Source organism: Notamacropus eugenii, chromosome 3 (assembly GCF_028372415.1).
Source record: "Notamacropus eugenii isolate mMacEug1 chromosome 3, mMacEug1.pri_v2, whole genome shotgun sequence".
In the NCBI taxonomy this organism is placed as follows: domain Eukaryota; kingdom Metazoa; phylum Chordata; class Mammalia; order Diprotodontia; family Macropodidae; genus Notamacropus; species Notamacropus eugenii.
Genome location: NC_092874.1, coordinates 110,518,627 through 110,539,827, shown reverse-complemented (window position 1 = coordinate 110,539,827; position 21,201 = coordinate 110,518,627). Strand labels below are relative to the sequence as shown.

General features: G+C 37.9%; 1 protein-coding gene across 2 annotated transcripts in view; it reads right to left on the bottom strand.

Annotated features, from left to right (window-relative positions):
* Positions 1-21,201, bottom strand: part of SVOPL (SVOP like) — a 69,875-nt gene that overhangs the window by 31,513 nt on the left and 17,161 nt on the right. For both annotated transcript variants that reach the window (XM_072652609.1, XM_072652608.1), the window contains 3 exons: positions 18,647-18,772; positions 14,964-15,092; positions 1,280-1,353 (listed from right to left, as the gene is read on the bottom strand). In XM_072652609.1, coding sequence (XP_072508710.1) covers positions 1,280-1,353; positions 14,964-15,092; positions 18,647-18,772 — 329 coding nt within the window. The remainder of the gene's footprint in view (positions 1-1,279; positions 1,354-14,963; positions 15,093-18,646; positions 18,773-21,201) is intronic.

Sequence of the window (21,201 nt, the reverse complement as noted above, 5' to 3'; positions counted from 1 at the left end):
GCTATGACCTCTTCTTGTTCACTTCTTGATGAGTGTGTTCTTGGGCAATCATAAAATCCCAAACAGAGTTTGAAGGTACCTCACAACTAATCCAGTTCAACTTCCACTCAAATCATGAAGACCTTCTACAACACTCCCAGCTCAGCCTCCACTGCCAAGAAATTCACTATGTCCCTGGCCAAGGCTGTCCATTCCCCTTTGAGACTGCTCTGAGATTTCTTTATGTGGAGCTGAAACATACTTCCCTATACTTCATCCTTTGGTCCTATTCTTACTAGGGAGCTGAAACCCAAGAAAAGCATAAGGATGGATTAAATCAAATCAAACACACCACCAAAAATACCTTCTTTAACCAGATGAGAATATCTCTATTAAGTCACAAAGTCATCAGACTAGGCATAAATCTTCAGACATCTTGGAGGATTGAAAACCATTGGATGAAATGGAGTAGTGCTGCACAAGAAGTGTGCTGGGTTTAGGGGGAGAATCTCAGTCACACCCTGGGCGCCCTGTTGTTGTTCAGTCTGTTCAACTCTTCTTGGCAAAGGTACTAGAGTAGTTTGCCATTTCCTTCTGCAGCTCATTTTACAGATGAGGAAACTGAGGCAAACAGGGGTAAGTGACTTGTCCAGAGTCACACAGCTAGTAAGGATCTGAGGCTAAATTTGAATTCAGGTCTTTCTGATTCCAGGTCCTTCCCTCTATCCACTGTATGACCTAACTTCTTCCGTGGAGACCCTGCATAAAATAACAAACCAATTTGGAACCCACATTCTAATATCTGGTCAGTTTAGAGAAAACAGTTCCAAATAAGTTCATAAGAGGGAATCCCTTAGAGGGTATGAGGGGAAAAAGACCTCCATCTCCTCCCCCCACCCACTTGACCAGAATAAAACCTTGTGAACTTCAAAAGGTCTAGAAGACTTGTGCTTCTCATGGGCATCCTAGCAGTGTCCCCAAAACAACTGTTTGTACTAGAAGCCAAAAACAAGCTAGACATACTGAGGAAAGGGCTCTAGAGTGAGCCCAGCCTAAGGGGAATTTCATGAGGCCTCCACAAAGAGAAAATGACTTCCAATCATCAGGTGCTACGAGCTTATCCCTGGGTCTGAATCTCAGCCCTCAGGCCCCAAACTTGAATCTTGTCTGCCACTTTCTATCTATATGATCTTGTGATTCCAGTACCATCTAACAGAGACTTCTTTTCAGTGGATTCCTTCTGAAGGCTTGCAAAACAAAAACATCAACACAAAATTAGTTTTTTTTTTAACATTTTTACCATATGACCCAGATCTGCAAAGTTGTCCGTAAGTATTTGGCATCGAGTAGGTCTGCAAATCTTCCTCTTTTTTCCTGACACAATGAAAAAGAAATATTAAATTAGGGACAGGTGTGAAGCAGGAAACATCTAAGGCCCTTACAGCTAAGATCTTAGTGTGTCAAAATATTCTGGGTTCCAGAATAAGTAGAAGAATTCACCAAATTCCATGAATATTTTCTTTAACATGGATCTTAACCAATAATTTAAAATACCTTTCCCTTAAAATTCCTTAATCAAAGATAAAGAGCAAAGTTTCCTCCATGCCCTGCTGTTTTTGCCCCAAGGTCAGCTGAGCTGTTGTTGTTCACTCATTTCAGTCATGTCCAAGGTTGCCATTTCCTTCTCCAGCTCATTTTACAGATGAGGAAACTAAGGCAAACAGGATTAAGTGATTTACTCAGAGTCTAAGAAGATATGAGATCAGATTTGAACTTAGGGTATCCTGACTACAGGCCCAGTGCTCTATCCAATGCACCACCTATCTGAGTTATTCCAATTACCCAACTCTACTTCTAGAAGGGGAGGAGATAGTACCACTCTTTCTGATGTGAGCTGTAAGAAACCCAAAGAAAGGAGACGTTATCAACATCTGCTTAATAGCCCTTTCAGCACTAATTTCTGTATTCTTTCTCCTGAAATTCACTTGCGACTGACATGTGAAAATCAGACAAGTCACATACCCAAAAAGTATCTAAGGGTCATCTTTAGACAGAAGCCAATTCAGAAACATTCATTGAATCCCAACCTTTCTCACCAGAAAATGGCCCTTGGTGATCATATAAACATCTACCAATCTTCCTCATGCCATCAACTGAAAAAAAAATCTACAAATTACTTTGGCCAATCTTATTGGCCCCCACCCCACATACAATGTATTAATCATTTTTTCTATTAATGGACATAACCAAAATGTCATTTCCCCATTGAGCTGATGTGTCATTCTCCACAAAGTATCACTGTCTTTCTCTTCATCACCATTTTTCAACAGGTCAAGAAACATTAACTAGCTCCTCCTCTTTTCCCCTGTCTACCACCATCACCAAAGACTGCACTATGAGTTACCGTTATTTAGCACTTCTAGAGGGGATAGAGCAAGGAAATATATGTAATAGGTTTTTCAAAAATTACACTTATCTAATGATCTGTGCTTTAAAGTAACTTCCTAATTCCTAAAACAGTAATTCCCCCAAATACTGCAAAGGAATCATGGACACAAAACTATCCTTAATCTTTTTGAGAGAACTTTCTGGATTTTTACTGTCAAGAGCTTTCAAGAAAGATCTAATTTAATTTTTAAAACCTCATGAAGTGAGGAGCACTTGTTTATAATGAAAGTTTCTAGAGCTTTCTGCTAAGGATGATTTCCTTATTAATGACTACACAATATCTTCTACTTGAAAAGTCTAGGGGAAATGTTAGAAGGCCATAGGAATAGTATCAGTGTCCTCAAAAATATCTGTCATAGGAAACGCATCCAGAAGTCATCTATAGGAAAAAAGCAGTGATGTCATCCATAGGAAACAGAGAAGATCACCTCCCCACCAGAGCTTCTCTTTGTCTCCTGAACAATTAATAGTTGGAACTGCTACTCAGTCTATAATGATTTAGGACACATACAAGCTTTACTTCCCAGAAACAAGATTTCTGAGGAAAGAAGGAGGAATTTCGAGTTCGTTTTGTTCTTAGCATGGGGTTTGATAGTGGGAACAGGACAAGGAGGGCTGTTGTTTGTCACCAAATAGTGTCAAGGGAGTCTAGGTCTACTTTTCAGGAGATATGATTCAGAGATAGAGGACATCCTCTCTCTTTCTCATTACTAAAGAAAAATTATTATAGTTGGTACAATGGAAAGAGCACTGGGCTTGGAATCAGAAAGAACCCTCTTCCTAAGTTCAAATCTGCTCTCAGACACTTGCTAGCTCTGTGACTCTGGGCAAGTCACTTAATAATGTTTACCTCAGTTTCTCCATCTGTAATATGAGCTGGAGAAAGAAATGAAAAACCACTCTAGTATCTCTGTCAAGAAAACCCCAAAATAGGGTCACAAAGAATTGGAAACAACTAAAATGACCCAACAGCAACACAATTTTTTTCTCTCCCCAGTAACCAAGAGAATGTATACAGTAGTTCTTACTTCATCCCAAAAATGTTTCAGGAAATAGCCCCACATAATCTAAATAACCCCCACCCAGTTGTCACAGAAACATTAACTGAGAAATAATTGGGAAGAGATTTTTGTGCTCTCCTAAATCTCTGGAGTCTAGACTCATGAAAAGGTACTTAAATAGGTGCCAGGGAAGACAGGATATCAAACTATGAAAAGCCACCGAGTCAATATGCTACTGGGGACAGAGATCCCATGCTCATGAGTTCCAAGGGAACGGATTTTGTCTGGAGGTCCCTGAAGCAACTGTGTTTTCAAGGTGAGATACAAATTGCTGCACATGGGATGGGAGTAGAGTATGTACTGTGAGAAAGAAAGACTGCCATCTTCTCTGGAGATTTAAAGGAAGCAGGAACAGAAAACCTAGTAATGTAGGATTCTGAAGAAAAACACAAGGAAAACACTGAAGGGTGATAGCTGAAAGCTACTAAAGTAGCTAGCTATAGGAAAAGCCCTGATCATCAGTCCCTACTACAATCAATTTTCATGAGCATTAGGAAGAGGAAAAATTCCTTGTATCTTATCTCCCTAAAAATCACATTTTGGCATTCCCTGGATCAGGGATCAGGGTTCAGTTACATATGGTTCCAGTTTTTAAATGGTGAGAATATACATTTTCAAGCAAAAAGGCATTAATTAAATAATTTAACAAAATTTAACAAAAGTTGCTCCCATAGATTTATGGGATGTATTCTCCTACAAGGTAAGATAGTACCATTGGGGAAGGGCACACATACCCAGGAAATCTGCATGGAAGGCCATGGCCATAGGGAACACTTCTAGGCAAGGAACATATGTGAAGATGCACAGGCTAAGGCACTTGCATGCATACATACACACAAGAAAACAGGGAAACTCACATCTCCCACATTAGAGGGTTATTGAGATATTCTGGTGTTTTTATGCAACTGTATGTGGGTTATTTCTTCTCTACTGGACTCATAGTCTCCATTCTTTTCTCTGCCAGCATCTCCTACAACTTAGGTCTTTAGGGTCGTGAAATAGACTTGTTTAAGCCAGACCAAAGTATCCTATTGTAACATGAAGTCTATTCTTTTAAGAACCTATGCCTCTTATCCAAAACAATTATTTTGACTTAAGTTTAGAAATTCCTTGAAACTCTAACTTAAGCTTTAATAAGAATTTTGTGCCCTTCCAAATTAATTTTGGGGGTTCCGTTAAAAAAAATTCAAAGGTAAGTGGGGCCAATCACGGAGAAGATTCTCAATTGATGTATAAATGAAATTGAGCAAGAACAAAAACTAATTAAAGAGGTCAAGGCTATTGCCCTCTACCTTCTTGGTCCATATTTCTTTCAAACTTTCAAACCCTCAGAACTAGCTCTGAAAACAACAGCATGAAAAAAACCTGAAGCTTGGAACACAGCATCCTCACCCCCAGATCAGTAAAGCCCAACTTTAACATAAAGTTCAAAGTCAAGAAATAGGCTAGAAAAATTAGGAGACAACAAAAAAAGAAAACTGACCACAAAAAATTTACTACAGTGGCAGAGAAAACCAAAACAAACTTAGATGACAATAATATGGAAAGTTATAAAGAAAGCCTCAAAGAAAAATGCTATTGGACCCAAGACCAACAATTTCTGAAAGAGTTAAAGAAAGAGACAAGAGTAGCAGAGGAAAAATAAATAAAAGTGATGTAAGAAAATTATGAAAAGAGAATTAACAACTTGTTAAAAGGAAGATAAAAAAATACTGAAGAAAAAAACATTTTAAAAAACAGAATTGACCAAATGGAAAATTAGGTACATAAGCTCACTGAAGAAAATAATTCCCTAAAAGTTAGAATTGGGCAAGTGGAAGCTAATAACTCCATGAGACATCAAGAAACAATAAAACAAACTTAAAAGATCGGCGGGGGGAGAGAAGAAATGTGAAGTTGCTCATTGGAAAAACAAGTTCCCTGGAAGGTAGTTCAAGGAGAGATAATTTAAGAATTATTGGAAAACTATGATCAAAGAAAGGGCCTAAACATAACATTTCAAGAAATTATCAAGGAGGGGGATGGAGCCAAGATGGCAGAGTCAAGATGGCAGAGTAGAAGGATGGACCTGGTCTAGCTCTCACATAAAATATCTGTAAAAAATGACTCTAAACACATTCTAGAGCAGCAAGAGCCATAAAACAACAAAGTGAATGAGATTTCCAGCCCAAGACAGCCTGGAAGGCCAATAGGAAAAGTCTATTGAATTGGGTTCAGAGTGGAGGCCAGCCCAGTCTTGGCTATGCTGTATGGCATGGACAGAACTGAAGCAGGTTTCCAGGTGCAGAATCATGGATAGCAGCTGCATTTCCCAGATTTCTCAACCCACAAACACCAAAGACAGCTTCAAAGGTCAGTAAGAAAACTCTTTCACCTGGGTGAAAGTGGAGTACAGTGTGGCCCCAGTCCCAGGGCAGCATCAGCAGCCACTTTTGGAGAACTTAGCCTAAAGACCCAGTGGAATTGGGCAGCTGATCTGCTTCTCACTTCTGAGGGACAGTCCTAGGGTGAGGAGGAATGCTGTCATGATGGAGCTGGTGGTAGCTGTGGAGAGGAAATCCTATTCACAGATCCTGGGCACAAAGGAGTACTTGTGGTTGTTCACAGACCAAAGTGCAGGACAGTATAGGAGTATACACCTCTCCTTTGATTGTGTTATCTTGAAGGAACTGAGAACTTACAAGTCCTGAGACTATACTCTCTACTTGACAAAAGACTCAAAAAGCAAGTAACTGATTGGGAAAATACCCGAAAAGGGGAAAAAATAAGACTATAGAAGGTTACTTTCTTGGTAAAAAGATATTTTCTTCCATCCTTTCAGATGAGGAAGAACAAAGCATACTACCAGAGGAAGATGTAAAAGACACGCCTTCTACATCCAAAACCTCTCCAAAAAATATAAAATGATCTCAGGTCATGGAAGAGCTCAAAAAGAATTTTGAAAATCAAGTAAGAAAGGTGGAGGAAAAATTGTGAAGAGAAATGAGAGCAATGCAAAAAAATCATGAAAAGCAAGTCAACAACTTGCTAAAGGAGACCCCAAAAAAATGCTGAAGAAAATAATACCTTTAAAAATAGACTAACCCAAATGCAACAGAAGTCCAAAAAGCCAATGAGGAGAAGAATGCTTTAAAAAGCAGAATTATCCAAATGGAAAAGAAGCTTCAAAAGCTCACTGAAGAGAATAGTTCTTTAAAAATTAGAATGGAGCAGATGGAAGCTAATGACTTTATGAGAAACCAAGAAATTACAAAACAAAACCAAAAGAATGAAAAAATTGAAGACAATGTGAAATATCTCATTGGAAAAACAACTAACATGGAAAATATATCCAGGAGAGACAAGTTAAAAATCATGAGGCTACTTGAAAGCCATGATGAAAAAAAGAGCCTAGACATCATCTTTCATGAAATTATCAAGGAAAACTGCCCTCATATTCTAGAACCAGAGGGTAAAATAAATATTTAAAGAATCCACCAATCACCTCCTGAAAGAGATCCAAAAAGAAAAACTCCTAGGAATATTGTAGCCAGAATTCAGAGTTTCCAGATCAAGGAGAAAATATTACAAATAGCCAAAAAGAAACAATTTGAGTATTGTGGAAATACAATCAGGATAACACAATCTCCAGCAGCTTCTACAAAGGGATCAAAGGGCTTGGGATATAGTATTCCAGAAGTCAAAGGAACTAGGATTAAAACCAAGAATCACCTGAGCAGCAAAACTGAGCATAATACTTTAGGGGGAAAAATGATCATTCAATGGAATAGAGGACTTTCAAGCATTCTTGATGAAAAGACCAGAACTGAAGAGAAAATTTGACTTTCAAACGCAAGAATCAAGAGAAGCATGAAAAGGTAAACAGAAAAGAGAAATCATAAGGGACTTACTAAAGTTGAACTGTTTAAATTCCTACATGGAAAGATAATATTTGTAACTCTTGAATAGGAAGGGATGATATCTAAAAAAATAAAATTACGGGGTGAGAGAGGAATATATTGGGAAGAGAAAGGGAAAAATGGAATGAGGCAAATTATCTCTCATAAAAGAGGCAAGAAAAAAGCTTTTTCAATGGAGGGGGAAAGGGGGGTGGTGAGAAGGAAAAAGTGAAACTTACTCTTGTCACATTTGTCTTAAGGAGGGAATAACAAGCACACTCCATTTGGTATGAAAATCTATCTTACACTACAGGAAAGTGGAGGAAAAGGGGTTAAGTGGGCTGTGGGTGGGGTGGAAAAATAGAAGGGAGGGCAAATGAGAGGAGGGAGTAATTAGAAGTAAACACTTTTGGGGAGGGACAAGGACAAAAGAGAGAATAGAATAAATGGGGGACAGGATAGGATGGAGGGAAATACAGTTAGTCTTTCACAACATGACTATTATGAAAGTCTTTTGCATAACTATACATGTATAGCCTATATTGAATTGCTTGCCTTCACAGTGGGGATGTGAGAGGAGGGACAGAGAGAAGTTAGAACTCAAAGATTTAGGAATGAATGTTGAGAAATGTTTTTGTGTGCAACTAGAAAATAAGAAATATAAGTAATGAGATATAGAAATCTATCTTGTCCTACAAGAAAAGAAAGAAGATGGGGATAAAGGATGGGAATGGTGCGATAGAAGGCAGGGCAGATTGGGGGAAGGGGTAATCAGAATGAATGATGTCTTGGGGTGGGGGAGGGGAGAGATGGGGAGGAAAATTGGAACTCAAAATCTTGTAGAAATAAATGTTGAAAAATAAAAGTAAATAAATATTTTAAGAAAAAGAAAGAAAAATTACTCTAATAGACGTTCTCAACTGAGGATTGACACAAACCTTCAATTTTTTTAAAAAAAACCAAAACACATTATTATCTGCAAAGCACAATAAAACAAAGTACATTAAAAAAATTAAAAAAATAAACTAACCCAAATGGCACAAGTGGTCCAAAAAGCTAATGAGAAGAATGCTTTAAAAACCAGAATTGACCAAATGGAAAAGGAGGTTCAAAAGCTCACTGAAGACAATAGTTCTTTAAAAATTAGAATGGAGCAGATGGAATCTAATGACTTTATGAGAAACCAAGAAATTATAAAACAAAACCAAAAGAATGAAAAAATAGAAGATAATGTGAAATATCTCATTGGAAAAACAACTGATCTGGAAAATAGGTCCAGGAAAGATAATTTTAAAATTATTGGTCTACCTGAAAACCATGATCAAAAAAAGAGCCTAGACATCTTCCAAAGTTATCGTATACTAGAACCAGAGGGTAAAATAAATATTGAAAGAATCCACCAATCCCCTCCTGAAAAAGATCCCAAAAGGAAAACTCCTAGAAATATTGTAGCCAAATTCCTGAGTTCCAAGGTCAAGGAGAAAATATTACATATAGCCAGAAAGAAACAATTCAAGTACTGTGAAAATACAATCAGGATAACACAATATTTAGCAGCTTGTACACTAAGGGATCGAAGGACTTGGAACATGATATTGCAGAGGTTAAAGGAGATGGGATTAAAACCAAGAATCACCTGCCCAGCAAAACTGAGTATACTACTTCAGAGGAAAAAAATGGAATCCCAGTGAAATAGAGGACTGTTGATTGTTGAGAAGACCAGAGCTGAATAGAAAATTTGACTTTCAAATACAAGAATCAAGAGAAAGATGAAAAGGTAAACAGGAAAGAGAAGACTTAAGGAACTCATTAAAGTTGAACTGTTTACATTCCTACATGTAAAGATGTTATTTGTAACTCATGAGACCTTTTTCAGTATTAGGATAGTTAGAGGGAATGAATATCTGTGTGTGTGTATGTGTGTGTGTGTATTATATATGTGTAGGTATGTATATTCCAAGGATGTATGTGTATTATATATATATATATATACATATATATATATATATATATATATATATATATATACATATATACATACACACACACACACACACACACACACACACACATAGAGGGCACAGGGTGAGAGGGCACAGGGTGAGCTGAATATGAAGGGAGAATACCTAAAAACAATAAAATTTACTATTGAATGGAATGTACTAGGAGTAAGAGAAAGGGAGAGGTAGAATGGAGCAAATCATCTCACATACAAGAGGGAAGAAAAGAGTTTCCATGATGGAAGGGAAGAGGGGAACCTTGCTCTCATGGGATTTGGCTTAAGGAGGGAATAACACACACTCAATTTGATATGGAAATCTATTTTACCCTGCAGGAAGGCAAGGGGCAGGGGATAAGAGAGGGAAGATAATAGAAGGGACAGCAAATTGGGGAAAGGGATAATCAGAAGCAAACATTGTTGTGGGAGGGCAAGTCAAAGGAGAGAATGGAATAAATGAAGGGCAGGATAGGACAAAGGGAAATGTGGTTAATCTTTTACACCATAACTGTTATGGAAGTGCTTTGTATTGTTACACATGTATGACCTTTACGAAATTGCATGTTTTCTCAAAGAGGGTGGGTGGGGAGGGAATGAGAGAATATGGAACTCAAAATTTTAAGAATGAATGTTAAAAATTGTTTTAGTGTGCAACTGGAAATTAAGCTATACAGGCAATGTAGTATAGAAATCTATTTTGCCCTACAGGAAAATAGAGGAAAAGGGGGATGGAAGAAAGGTGGGTAATAGAAGGGAGGACAGACTGGAGGAAGGGGTGGATGGGGTGCATGTTGTCCTGGAGTGGGGGGTGAGGAGAGATGGAGAGACAATTTTGAATTCAAATTCTCATGGAAGTGAATATTAAGAACTGAAAAATAAATAAATTAGATATTAAAAAAAGAAATTATCAAGGAAAAGTGCCCCAATATCTTAAATCTAGAGGGTAAAATAAAAATTCAAAGAATCTACCAATCACCTCCTAATAGATATCTCAAAATGAAAACTCTCAGGAATAGTATAACCAAATTCAAGAGCTACCAGCTCAAAGAGCAAATGCTTCAAGCAACCAGAAAGAAATAATTCAAACATTGTAGAACCACAATCAGGATCACACAAGATTTAATAGCTTCCACATAAAAGAAGCAAAGGGCTTAGAATATGATATTCTAGGAGGCAAAGGAGCTAGGATTACAACCAAAAATAATGCACCCAGCAAAACTGAATATAATCTTTCAGGGGAAAAAATGCATATTTAATGAAATCAAGTTCTTTCAAGCCTTCTTGATAATAAAAAAAAAAAGACCATGGGAATAGAAAATTTGACATTCAAGCATAAGACTCAAGAGAAGCATGAAAAGGTAAACATTAAAAAGCAATCATGAAGGTTTCAATAAAGTTAAACTATTTAAATTCCCATATGGGAAGATGATATATGTAACTCCTTAGAACTTTTTCATTATTAGGGCAGTTTAAAAGAGTGTACATAGACAGAGGACATAGATATGGGTCAATTTTATTGTAATGATCTCCAAAAAGATGAAGAGGTGAGAAAAAGAAATACACTGGGAGAAGGAAGAAGGAAAAAGTAGAATGGGGAAAATTTTCACACATAAAAGAGGTATGTGCAAAAGAACTTTTACAATAGAGGGGAACATGGTGGGGGGGGCAGGCAATGCTTGAATTTCACTTTCATTGGAATTGGTTCAAAGAAGGAAGAACGCATATATACATAATTCGTTGTTTATAGAAATGTAACTTATTGATTTGGAAATAGAAGAGGGAAGAGGATACCAAAAAGTGGGGGAGGAGGAGTGAAGATGATAAAAAGGAGTATGGATTAAGAGACAGTGTTGAGAAGTAAATAGATTTTTTGAGAAGGTACAGGATAAAAACAGAGAAAAAAAGAAGCAGGAGAAAATGGGATGGAGGAAAATACAGCTAGTAATCACAACTGTGAATGTTAATGATATAAGTTCACCCATAAAAGAGAAGCAGCAGAATGGATTAAAAACTAGAATGCAACAATACATTGCTTACAAGGGATGTACTTGAAACAGAGAGACACACATAGAGTTAAAACAAAGGGCTGAAGCAGAATCCAATATGCTTCAGCTGAACCCAAAAAAGGCAAGGGTAACAATCATGATCTCAGACCAAGCAAAAGCAAAAACAAACCTAATTAAATGGGATAACCAGGAAAACTACATTATGCTAAAAGGTACTGAGATCTAGGAAAAAAGCTTAAAAAGGCCAAAGTCTCCCAGTAGATCTGGGGCTATCTCTAGTTGTCCTCTTGCCAGTGAGCTCAGATGACCCCGGAGGAGAAAGTGAGGCTGGTGACTTTGCACAGCCCTCCCTCACTTAAATCCAATTCATTTGCAAGTCATGGCATCACATTCCTGATGTCCTAGGTCCTCTTCTAGAACAAAGGACAAACCACAACAACCATAGACAATGAAGTAATATCAAAAATAAAAAGTTTATAGCATGTTTCTCTGATAAAGATCTCATTTCCCAAATCTATATTGAGTATAGAACTGACTTAAATTTATAAAAATAAAAGCCATTCCCAAATTGATAACTAGTCAAAGGATATAAATAGGCAATTTTCAGAAGAAATCAAAGCCATCTATAATCACATGAAAAAAATGCTCTGAATCATTATTGATGAGAGAAATATAAATTAAAACAACTCTGAGGTACCACTCCACATCTACCAGAAATGGCAAATGCTAGAAGAAATGAGGGGAAAATAGGTACACTAATGAATTATTGGTGGAGTAGTAAACTGGTCCATCCATTCTGGAGAACAATTTGGAATTAGTTCAAAAAGCCTATAAAACTATAAATATCCTTTGATCCAGTAATCCCACTACTAGAGAAGTCCCAAAGACATCAATGAAAAAGGAAAAAGACCTATATGTAAAATATATATATATGTGTATATATAGATATATAGATATAAAACAGGTCTTTCTGTGGTGGCAAAGAATTGGAAATAGAGGGGATGCTTATCAGTTGGGGATTGACTGAATAAGTTGTGGCATATGATTGTGATTAAGTACTACTGTGCTATAAGAAATAACCAGAGGGATGGTTTCAGAAAAAAAATGCCAAGACACATATGAACTGATGCAAAGTGAGATGAAAAGAACCAAGAGATCATTGTGCACCGTAATAGTAATGTTGTAATGATGATCAACTGTGAAAGACTTGGCTACTCTGATCAACACAATGATCCAAGACAATTCCAAAGGATGCATGATGAAAAAAATGCTATCCATCTCCAAAGAGAACTGAAGAACTCTGAGGACAAACTGAAATATAGTTTTCTCACTTTCTTTATTTTTCTTGCTTTTTTGGAAATATGGAAATCATATTTTGCATGATTTCAATGTATAATTGCCTTCTCAGTGGATGTGGTAAAAAGGAGGGGGGAGAGAATTTGGAGCTCAAAATTCAAAAAGGAAAAAAGTTTAAAAATAAATACATATTTAAGAAAGAGAAGGCCTTAGGTCTTAGAAGAGAAATGCACATGATTTTTACCTAAGAAGAGAATATTGATACACCAAAAATCCTGCAGGGCAGTTAATCAAGGATTTTTCACAAACATAGACCAGACATAACTGGCTGCTCCCAGACCTGGCTATCTCCCTCTGAGTGACCTTGAGGGAAAAAGGCTAACCTAAAAACCTACTTCTATTTTTCTTCTTTAAAATTTCCACAGCCCATCAGTGCTGTAGTGACCTCAGAAGTGTCAGCCATTGGATGACGGTACAGAAACAAAATATTGGACATATTCTGAGAACATTGGGAGAAAATTTCACAATTTCATTTAGTTCAAAAAGGGAAGAATACATATATACATAATCAGCTGTATGTAGAAATATAACTTATCCAATGTGAAAATAGAAGAGGAAGAGGATATCGGGGGGGAGGGGTGATAAAAAGGAGTACAGATTAAACGAGACTGTAAATCCACATTTCATTTCATACTTATCAGTAACAGTCATGAAAGCAACATCTTGAGTTCTTAACCGAAAGAGTGAATACATGTAAAACATTTTTAAAACATTAAAGCACTTTATAAATACTAGTTACTACTACTGCTGCTGCTGTTGCTACTACTACTATCACTACTATTTCTCAGATGGATAAGTGATCTCATTAATTAGAGGTTTCCTCCAATGATACAAATTGCGTCTATGACTGTCCATCCTGTGGGACCCCTGATCATTTCCATCCATAAGTTTGCCATAGGGGAGTCCACTCAGACCTTCCTTGATATTTCCTGACATGGAGCATGGAGGGTCTCAGTAAAACACTCTGCTGGTTTTCTACCTGTTATCTTTTACTCTTAGTGTATAACCAGACATCATTATTACCATCATCAGGTTAGTTTCAGGTGATAAATAGGAAGGAATTTATGGGAAAATAAAAGAATAACCGAAAACAAACTTGAAATGGCAATAATTTAATTCTTAAATAAGAATGAAACTAAACTTAAATTCATCTTTAAAAAGATAATTATCTAGGTTTACTATTTTAATAATGTTGTAATTTGATTATGTTCTATTTGTGAGATTGAAATTAGCCAGAAAGTATGCTGCTAATGTTGACATTAACTGAAATTCAGATACCTGCTGCAAAAATACACCAAGAGAAATACACAAATACGTAATCCATACTAAAGGCCAAAGGGTGAATATGAACGTCTTCGCTAAATTTGGTTCTCTAATTTCTCTATTTGGTTCTCTCAATGAAAAACACGTATTTGCTAATAATAATCTCAATGGCGTGAGCAAGAGCCTCAAATAAATTGTTTCTGAAAACAGAGCCTTAAATGGAAACAGATTTAAGTAATTTGTTATTTGTATTTCATTCTGTGGCTATTTACTGAAGCCCAAGTCCAAGAGGAAATATGACAACCTTTGTCTAATTTATGGATAAGTGGAACCCTCACAGAGAGATCTCTGCAGCACCAAAACAACCCGTGGGTCAATCAAGTTAATGAAAAAATCACTCAGATTGTTTGGTGCAATGTAACCAAAACAATGAACCAAACTCAGTGAATTGTCCACTCTTCTACCAGTTCTGCCAGAGGCAAGCAGATACAATTACAAATAGGATGAACTCCATTTATGAAAAAATGGTTCTCCTATCACATTAAGTCTTAAATTGCTTAGGAACAGGATAAGGAAAAGATGAGGAAAAGATAAGGAAAAGTCAAACCTCATAAACACACACACACACACACGCACACGCACACACACACACACATACACACACACCAAACAAACAAACAACCCCCCAACTCTTTGGCCTCTATCCAAACCCTGGAGCTTTCTGGTAGAATGAATTAGTCATGTTGTCTAAGAGAGACTCAGTTACTATGTTTTCTCATCATTCCATTCTAAAAGGCAGTAAACTTTTTGACAGTACAAATTGGGCCACATTTCAACGCAATCCCTATCTCAGATATGAGAAGGATGTTCGTCCTTCGTTGCCAAAGAAGACCATGCCATCAGAGAAATAATGACATGACTTGCACTTGACTTTGTTTTGAGTGAGGGAGGGCTACTGAGCTTGAATGCATACCGAGGCAGGTTCCACCAACTTTCCCTCTGGCATGGCTGATCGGTTCATTCGGGCAATGCGCTCCAAAGTAGCCACAGCAGCCTGGGTGTTCCCAACGGAGACATTAAATCGAGCCGATTCAGGAATGAACTGCCAATGGACATGTTACAATGAGAAAGGGTCATCATCCAACCTCCATCTGTTTTACATCATAAGAAATAGGACTATTTTCCCCATATAGAATGAACTTTCCCTTCCAAATCATTAAAGTGTCTCTTGTGGATTTTTTTCCATTAAGAGGTTTCCTGATACAGGAGAAGAATATAGCCACAGAAAGACATACAGGAGGGCAAATCAAATTTCCAGATGGCACAAGCCTGGCAAGGATAACTACTATACTAAAAAACAGCAGTAAGCTTTATTGAATATGACCTCAACAGGCTGTAATGTTGGACTGAAGCCAGAAAGATAAAGTGCAATGGAAATAAACAAAATCCAATATTTGGATTTTTTAAATTCAAGCGTACAAGTCAAGAATGGGGGACACCTGGCTTGGCAGCAGTTCGTATGAAGAAATATCTGGAATTTCACTTGACCGAAAGCTCAATACGAATCAGCATCATGACATGGGTGGCAAAAAGAGCTAACGACATCTTAGACTACATTAGCACATGCCTAGTGTTCCAATCATGGGAAATAATAATCCCTCTGTGCTTGGTACATGCCACATTACATCTGGAGTACGATGTTCGAGTTTTGACCCCATATTTTCGACACTGATGAGCTGCAACTGCCTCTTACACTAAAGTAAAGTGAGAAAGATGCTTACAGGTTTAGAAACCATGTCATGAAGAAAGGCTAAAGAAACTGGAGACATGAGGTGGTTTAAGGTTTATTTTTCTAAATAATGAAAATAATTTTAAACATAAATATACACATTTATAACTATTTATACTTAAAATTTTAATTTATATATATATAGCCATATCAATTAATCAATTACTCCTATGTTTCCTTCCATTTTCTTCAACCATCTTCAACAGAGTGTAGATACTATCTAGTTTCAGCTTCCTGTGCTTCACATTATTTTACGTCTTTCCACACTGATGAATGTATCTCATTTTTGTTATCTTATTTGCATTCTAGTATTTCATGCCCTCAATATGCCACAGTTTATTGAGTCATTTACTTAGGTTGATTCAAAGTTTATTTTCCCCCCAATGACAAATAATGCCACTAAAAATATCTTCAAACAGATGGCTCTTTTTTTCTTATTGACTATATCCTTAGGGGTACATCACTTAAGATGCTTCAATTTGAAAAAATAAGGCTTAAGGGAGAATGACTGTTGTCTTTAAATATTTTAAGAAACTTATCTCATGTAGATGGAGAATACCTTGCCTCACATTTTACTGAAAAATAAAATGAGGTTTTTTTTATCAAGAGCTCCCTTTTCTCCCCTCCTCCACATCTTCATCACCCAGATGCTTTCTGTTACTATCTCCTCCTTCACTTCAAGGACAACCCCTCTACATAAACACAAGTGATCCCTCTCCATCCTGTCTCCTCCAACCAATTCTGTCACCATCATCCCTACTTTCTCACTTATCCTCAATCTCTCCCTGTCTACTGCTATTTCCCTGCTGCTACAAATATTTTCATATCTCCCCTATGCTCAAAAAGCTCTTACTTGATCCATCCATCCCCATTTACTATCATTCCATATCTCTCATGCCTTTTTGTTGTTGAACCTTTTAAAAATATGTCTTATTTTTCCCCCAATTACCATGTTGAAAACAATTTTAAATATTTTTTAAAAAATTTTGAGTTCCAAATTCTATCCGTCCTTTCCTCCCTTCCCTTGCCACTCCCTAAGACAGTAGGCAATCAGATATAGATTATACATGTGCAGTCATGTAAAACATTTCTGTATTATTTTTTACAAGAATACTTGAATAAAAAAATGAAAGTGAAAATAGTATGCTTCAGTCTGTATTTGAACAATATCAGTTCTTTCTCTAGAGGCAGCAAGCTTCATCATTAGTCCTTTGGGATTGTCTTGGATCACTGTGTTGCTGAGAATTATTGCTGAACTTTTGGAGAAGGTTGTCTACAATAGATACCTCCACTTCTCCTTTCACGTTCATCTTAACTCTCTACAGTCTGGCTTTCCACCTCATCCTTCAACTGAATCTGTTCTCTTCAAAGTTACCAGTGATGAATTAATTGCCAAATTCATTGGCCTTTTCTCAGTCTTCATCCTTCTTGACCTCTCCGCAACCTTCGACACTGTCAATCACCCTCTTTTCCTTGATACACTTTTCTCTCTAGATTTTCAGGCCCTTACCCTCCCTCCTGATTTGCCATTTACTTGTCCAATCACTCCCAAGCCTCCTTCATCTGCATCTTCATCTAAGTCATTCCTGTTAACAATGTATGTCCCCCAGCAGGCCCTCTTCTCTTCTTCTACACTATTTCACTTGATCTCTTCAGATTCCAAGTGTTCAATTATCAGCTGTCTGCTGATGATTCTCTAACCTAACCCTTTCTGCTTGACCTCTAATCTCACATCTCCAGCTCCCTATCGGAAATCTCTAACTGGATGTCCTGTGGATATCTTAAACTCAGCACATCCAAAACAGAACTCGTAATCTTTCCCTCCAAACCCTACCTTGCATTACTGCCAAAGGCACCACCATCTTTCCAGGGTCCTAATCTAGCTGTCATCCTCAACTCTTCACTGTCTCTCAAACCCTCATAGCCAATTGGCTGCCAACTCCCACCAATTTTGCCTTTGTAAAATCTTTCAAATATACCCCCTTCTCTCCTGTGATGCTGCTTCCTCCCTGATACAAGCCTTCATCTCCTCATATTTAGACTATTGCCATAGCCTGCTGGTTAGTCTTTCTGACACGTCTTTCCCCACCCCAATCCATCCTCCATTCAGACACCAACATGATTTTCCTAAAGAACTCCCTCACCCCCAACTCAAAGAGCTCTCTCTCAACTCCAAATTCAAATACAAAATCTTGTGTTGGTGTTCAAAGCCCTTCATAATCCAACTCCATCTCCTACCTTGCCAGTCTTCTTATACCTCCTACCCCACTATGTACCCTTCCATGAAGTGATACTGGACCCTTTACTGTTCCTCAAACAAGATACTTCATTGTCCTTCATGCATAGAATTTTCCCTCATCTCCCACTCCTGACCTGCCTAACTTCTTTCAAGTTCCAACTATAATCCCGTCTTCTACAGGAAGACTTTTGCAATTTCTCAATTCTAAATCACCATTTTGGGGACTCAGTTTCCTCATCTGTAAAATGAAAGGGTTGGATTAGATGGTCTCTAAGCTTCCTTTCAACTTTAACTCTATGATGAACCCTTTCAATTCTAAATCTATGTGGCCAAGCATTGTGGATATAAGTGCTAAGCTAAGATTCATTAGGGAGAGGACAAAATAAGGTATAGTTAATCAGAGAAGGTTTCTGTGAAGAAGCCTTCTTTCTGAATAGTTCTTACTGAATCCTAATTTAAAGGAGGCAGTAGACAGGAATGGATAGAGGGGAAAAGTGCAGCATTTTAGGTGTGGGTAGGGGATGATGAAGAATGAGCAAAGTCAGGAATGAGAAATGTGTGTAAGGGTAATAAAGAATGCTGGTCTGGCAGCAGCAGAGAACCTAGTCACCTAGACAGTCACCCTCACCTTGAAGGCCAGGATGAGTATGATGCCAGGAATGGAGGCAATGCGAATAAGCCAGCGCCAACCAATGGTTGGATTGATCACTGCCGCCAACCCGATGATTAGCAGGGAGCCAGCAAGCCAGAAAACCTAATCAATGAAAAAATAGAAGGGTTAAAGACAACAGAAATCAAAGGTGCTTAATTGATTATAGCATTTTCTTTCCCAAAGGTCTTGTCTGAGAATTTTATCATCATGAGCAATCCAATGACCAGTGATGTCCATAGAGGTTCTGAGACCCCTCTGTCAATAGAAATCAACAGCATGATAACCTGACATACCATCTCCAGCACTAATGGACAGAAGAGTCAGGGGATCTAGGTCATAGTCTTAAGTTCTGCCATTGTGTGTGTCAGGTGGACTTCCTAAGCCTCAAATCTCCTCATCCAAAGAATGTTCCCACCATCTATGGTTGCATTCTCTTTAGCTATGCTTTCCACTGATACAGACTGCAACCTTTCAATGACCTGAGAAAGAGGCTTTGAAAGTTGCTTTGGCCAAGAAATTCCATCATCCTGTGGCCAACCTGGCAGGAAACTTCTCTAAGTTCACAGAGCCCATATCTGAAGCCATTCTGGCTTACTAGTACCTGCCAGATCTTATGTCTGTTGGCACCATCTTAAAGAAATTGGAGGTATTGCCCCCCCAAGTCAACTGAGGTTGAGGCATCAGAGAACTAGAAAACGGAAGAATTAGCACAAGTCTTGTTTAAATCAGGGCAGGCAAGATAGTGAGAAGTCACTTAGGGATGTTAAGAAAATAAAATTACATTACAGATGAGAAAGTATTTGGGGAGGGGGAAGCATAGAATTAAAATCTATGCAGGCACACTAATACATTGGTGGTGGAGCTTTAAGGTGGTCCAATCATTCTGAAAATTCTTTTAAAAATATTTTTTACAGAAAAAAAAATATATTTTTACAGTACCTAAATACCAGGTGCTATTCTAGATGTTTTACAATTATCTTATTTGCTCCTCATCACAAGCCTGGGAAACAGTTGCTACTATTATCCCCATTTTACAGATGAAGAAACTAAGGCAAAGATTAAATGACTTATTTAGGATCACATAGTTAATAAATCAGGCTGGATTTAAACTCAGATCTTCCTGATTCCAAACCCAGTGGTCTCTCCAGTGAGCCACCTAGCTGCCTCAAAGATTCTAAGATTACCTTCCTATATAGTTCACATACATAGTTATTCGCATCTTGCCTCCTCTGTTAGAATGCTATTTTCTTGAAGGCAAGGACCGTGTTTTTGTCTTCCTTTGTATTCCCAGAACTTATCATAGTGCTGGGCACATAGTAAACAACTGACAAATTGGTATTGACAAAAGCAAGAGTTAGAACTATGCTTTAAAAAAAAATGACAGAACTGTATATGTCTTTTGACCAAGCCATATCACTAGTAGGCATATACTCCAAACACAGAGAAGGTAAGATCCCTTATATATAAGAATAATTAGGGTGTCATTTTTTTTAGTAGCAAAAAACCCAAAACAAAACAAAAGCCCTGGAAACAAAGTGGGTGTGCATTGATTGGGGGGAGGGGGAGCCAAAGACAGTGTGGCTTGTGAATGATTTGGAAAATACATCATGAAATGATGAAGAGGAAGAATTCAGAGAAATCTAAGAAGACTTGACTGACCTGAGTAATTAGAAACAACAATATGGAAAATGGCTACAATAATGAGGGTCTTCTCCCAGTTTGATTTTTTTTTTTTTGTTAAAGGGGCCATCCCTTGAGCAACTACTTAAAGAAGCCTGTTCATTGAATGGATATATCTCACTCAAAGTAAGATGGTGATAAGACCTTAGCCTAAAAGGGCCAGGGTCTCCCATTGCATCCTGGGCCATCTCGAGTCATCCTGATGAATATCAGGCCACTGGACCCAGATGGCTCAGAAGAAAAAGGTGAGGTTAAAGACTCATTAGTGGAGGGATAAAGAGGGGAGGTGAGAGAAAAACATGAAGTCTACTCTCATCACATTCCACTAAAGAAAAGAATAAAGTGCACACTCATTTTGGTAGGAAAACCTATCTCACAATACAGGAAAGTGGGGGTTAAGGGGACAAGCAGGGTGGGGGGGATGATAGAAGGGAGGGCATGAGGAGGAGAGTGCAATTCGAGGTCGACACTCATGGGGAGGGATAGGATCAAAAGAGAATAGAAGTAATGGGGGACAGGATAGGATGGAGGGAAATATAGTTAGTCCTATACAACACAACTATTATGGAAGTCATTTGCAAAACTACACAGATATGGCCTATATTGAATTGCTTGCCTTCCAAAGGGAAGGGGTGGGGAGGGAGGGAGGAAGAGAAGTTGGAACTCAAAGTGTTAGGATCAACTGTCGAGTAATGTTCTTGCCACTAGGAAATAAGAAAAACAGGTAAAGGGGTATAGAAAGCTATCTGGCCCTACAGGACAAAAGAGAAGATGGAGACAAGGGCAGAGAGGGATGATAGAAGAGAGAGCAGATTGGTCATAGGGGCAATTAGAATGCTTGGTGTTTGGGG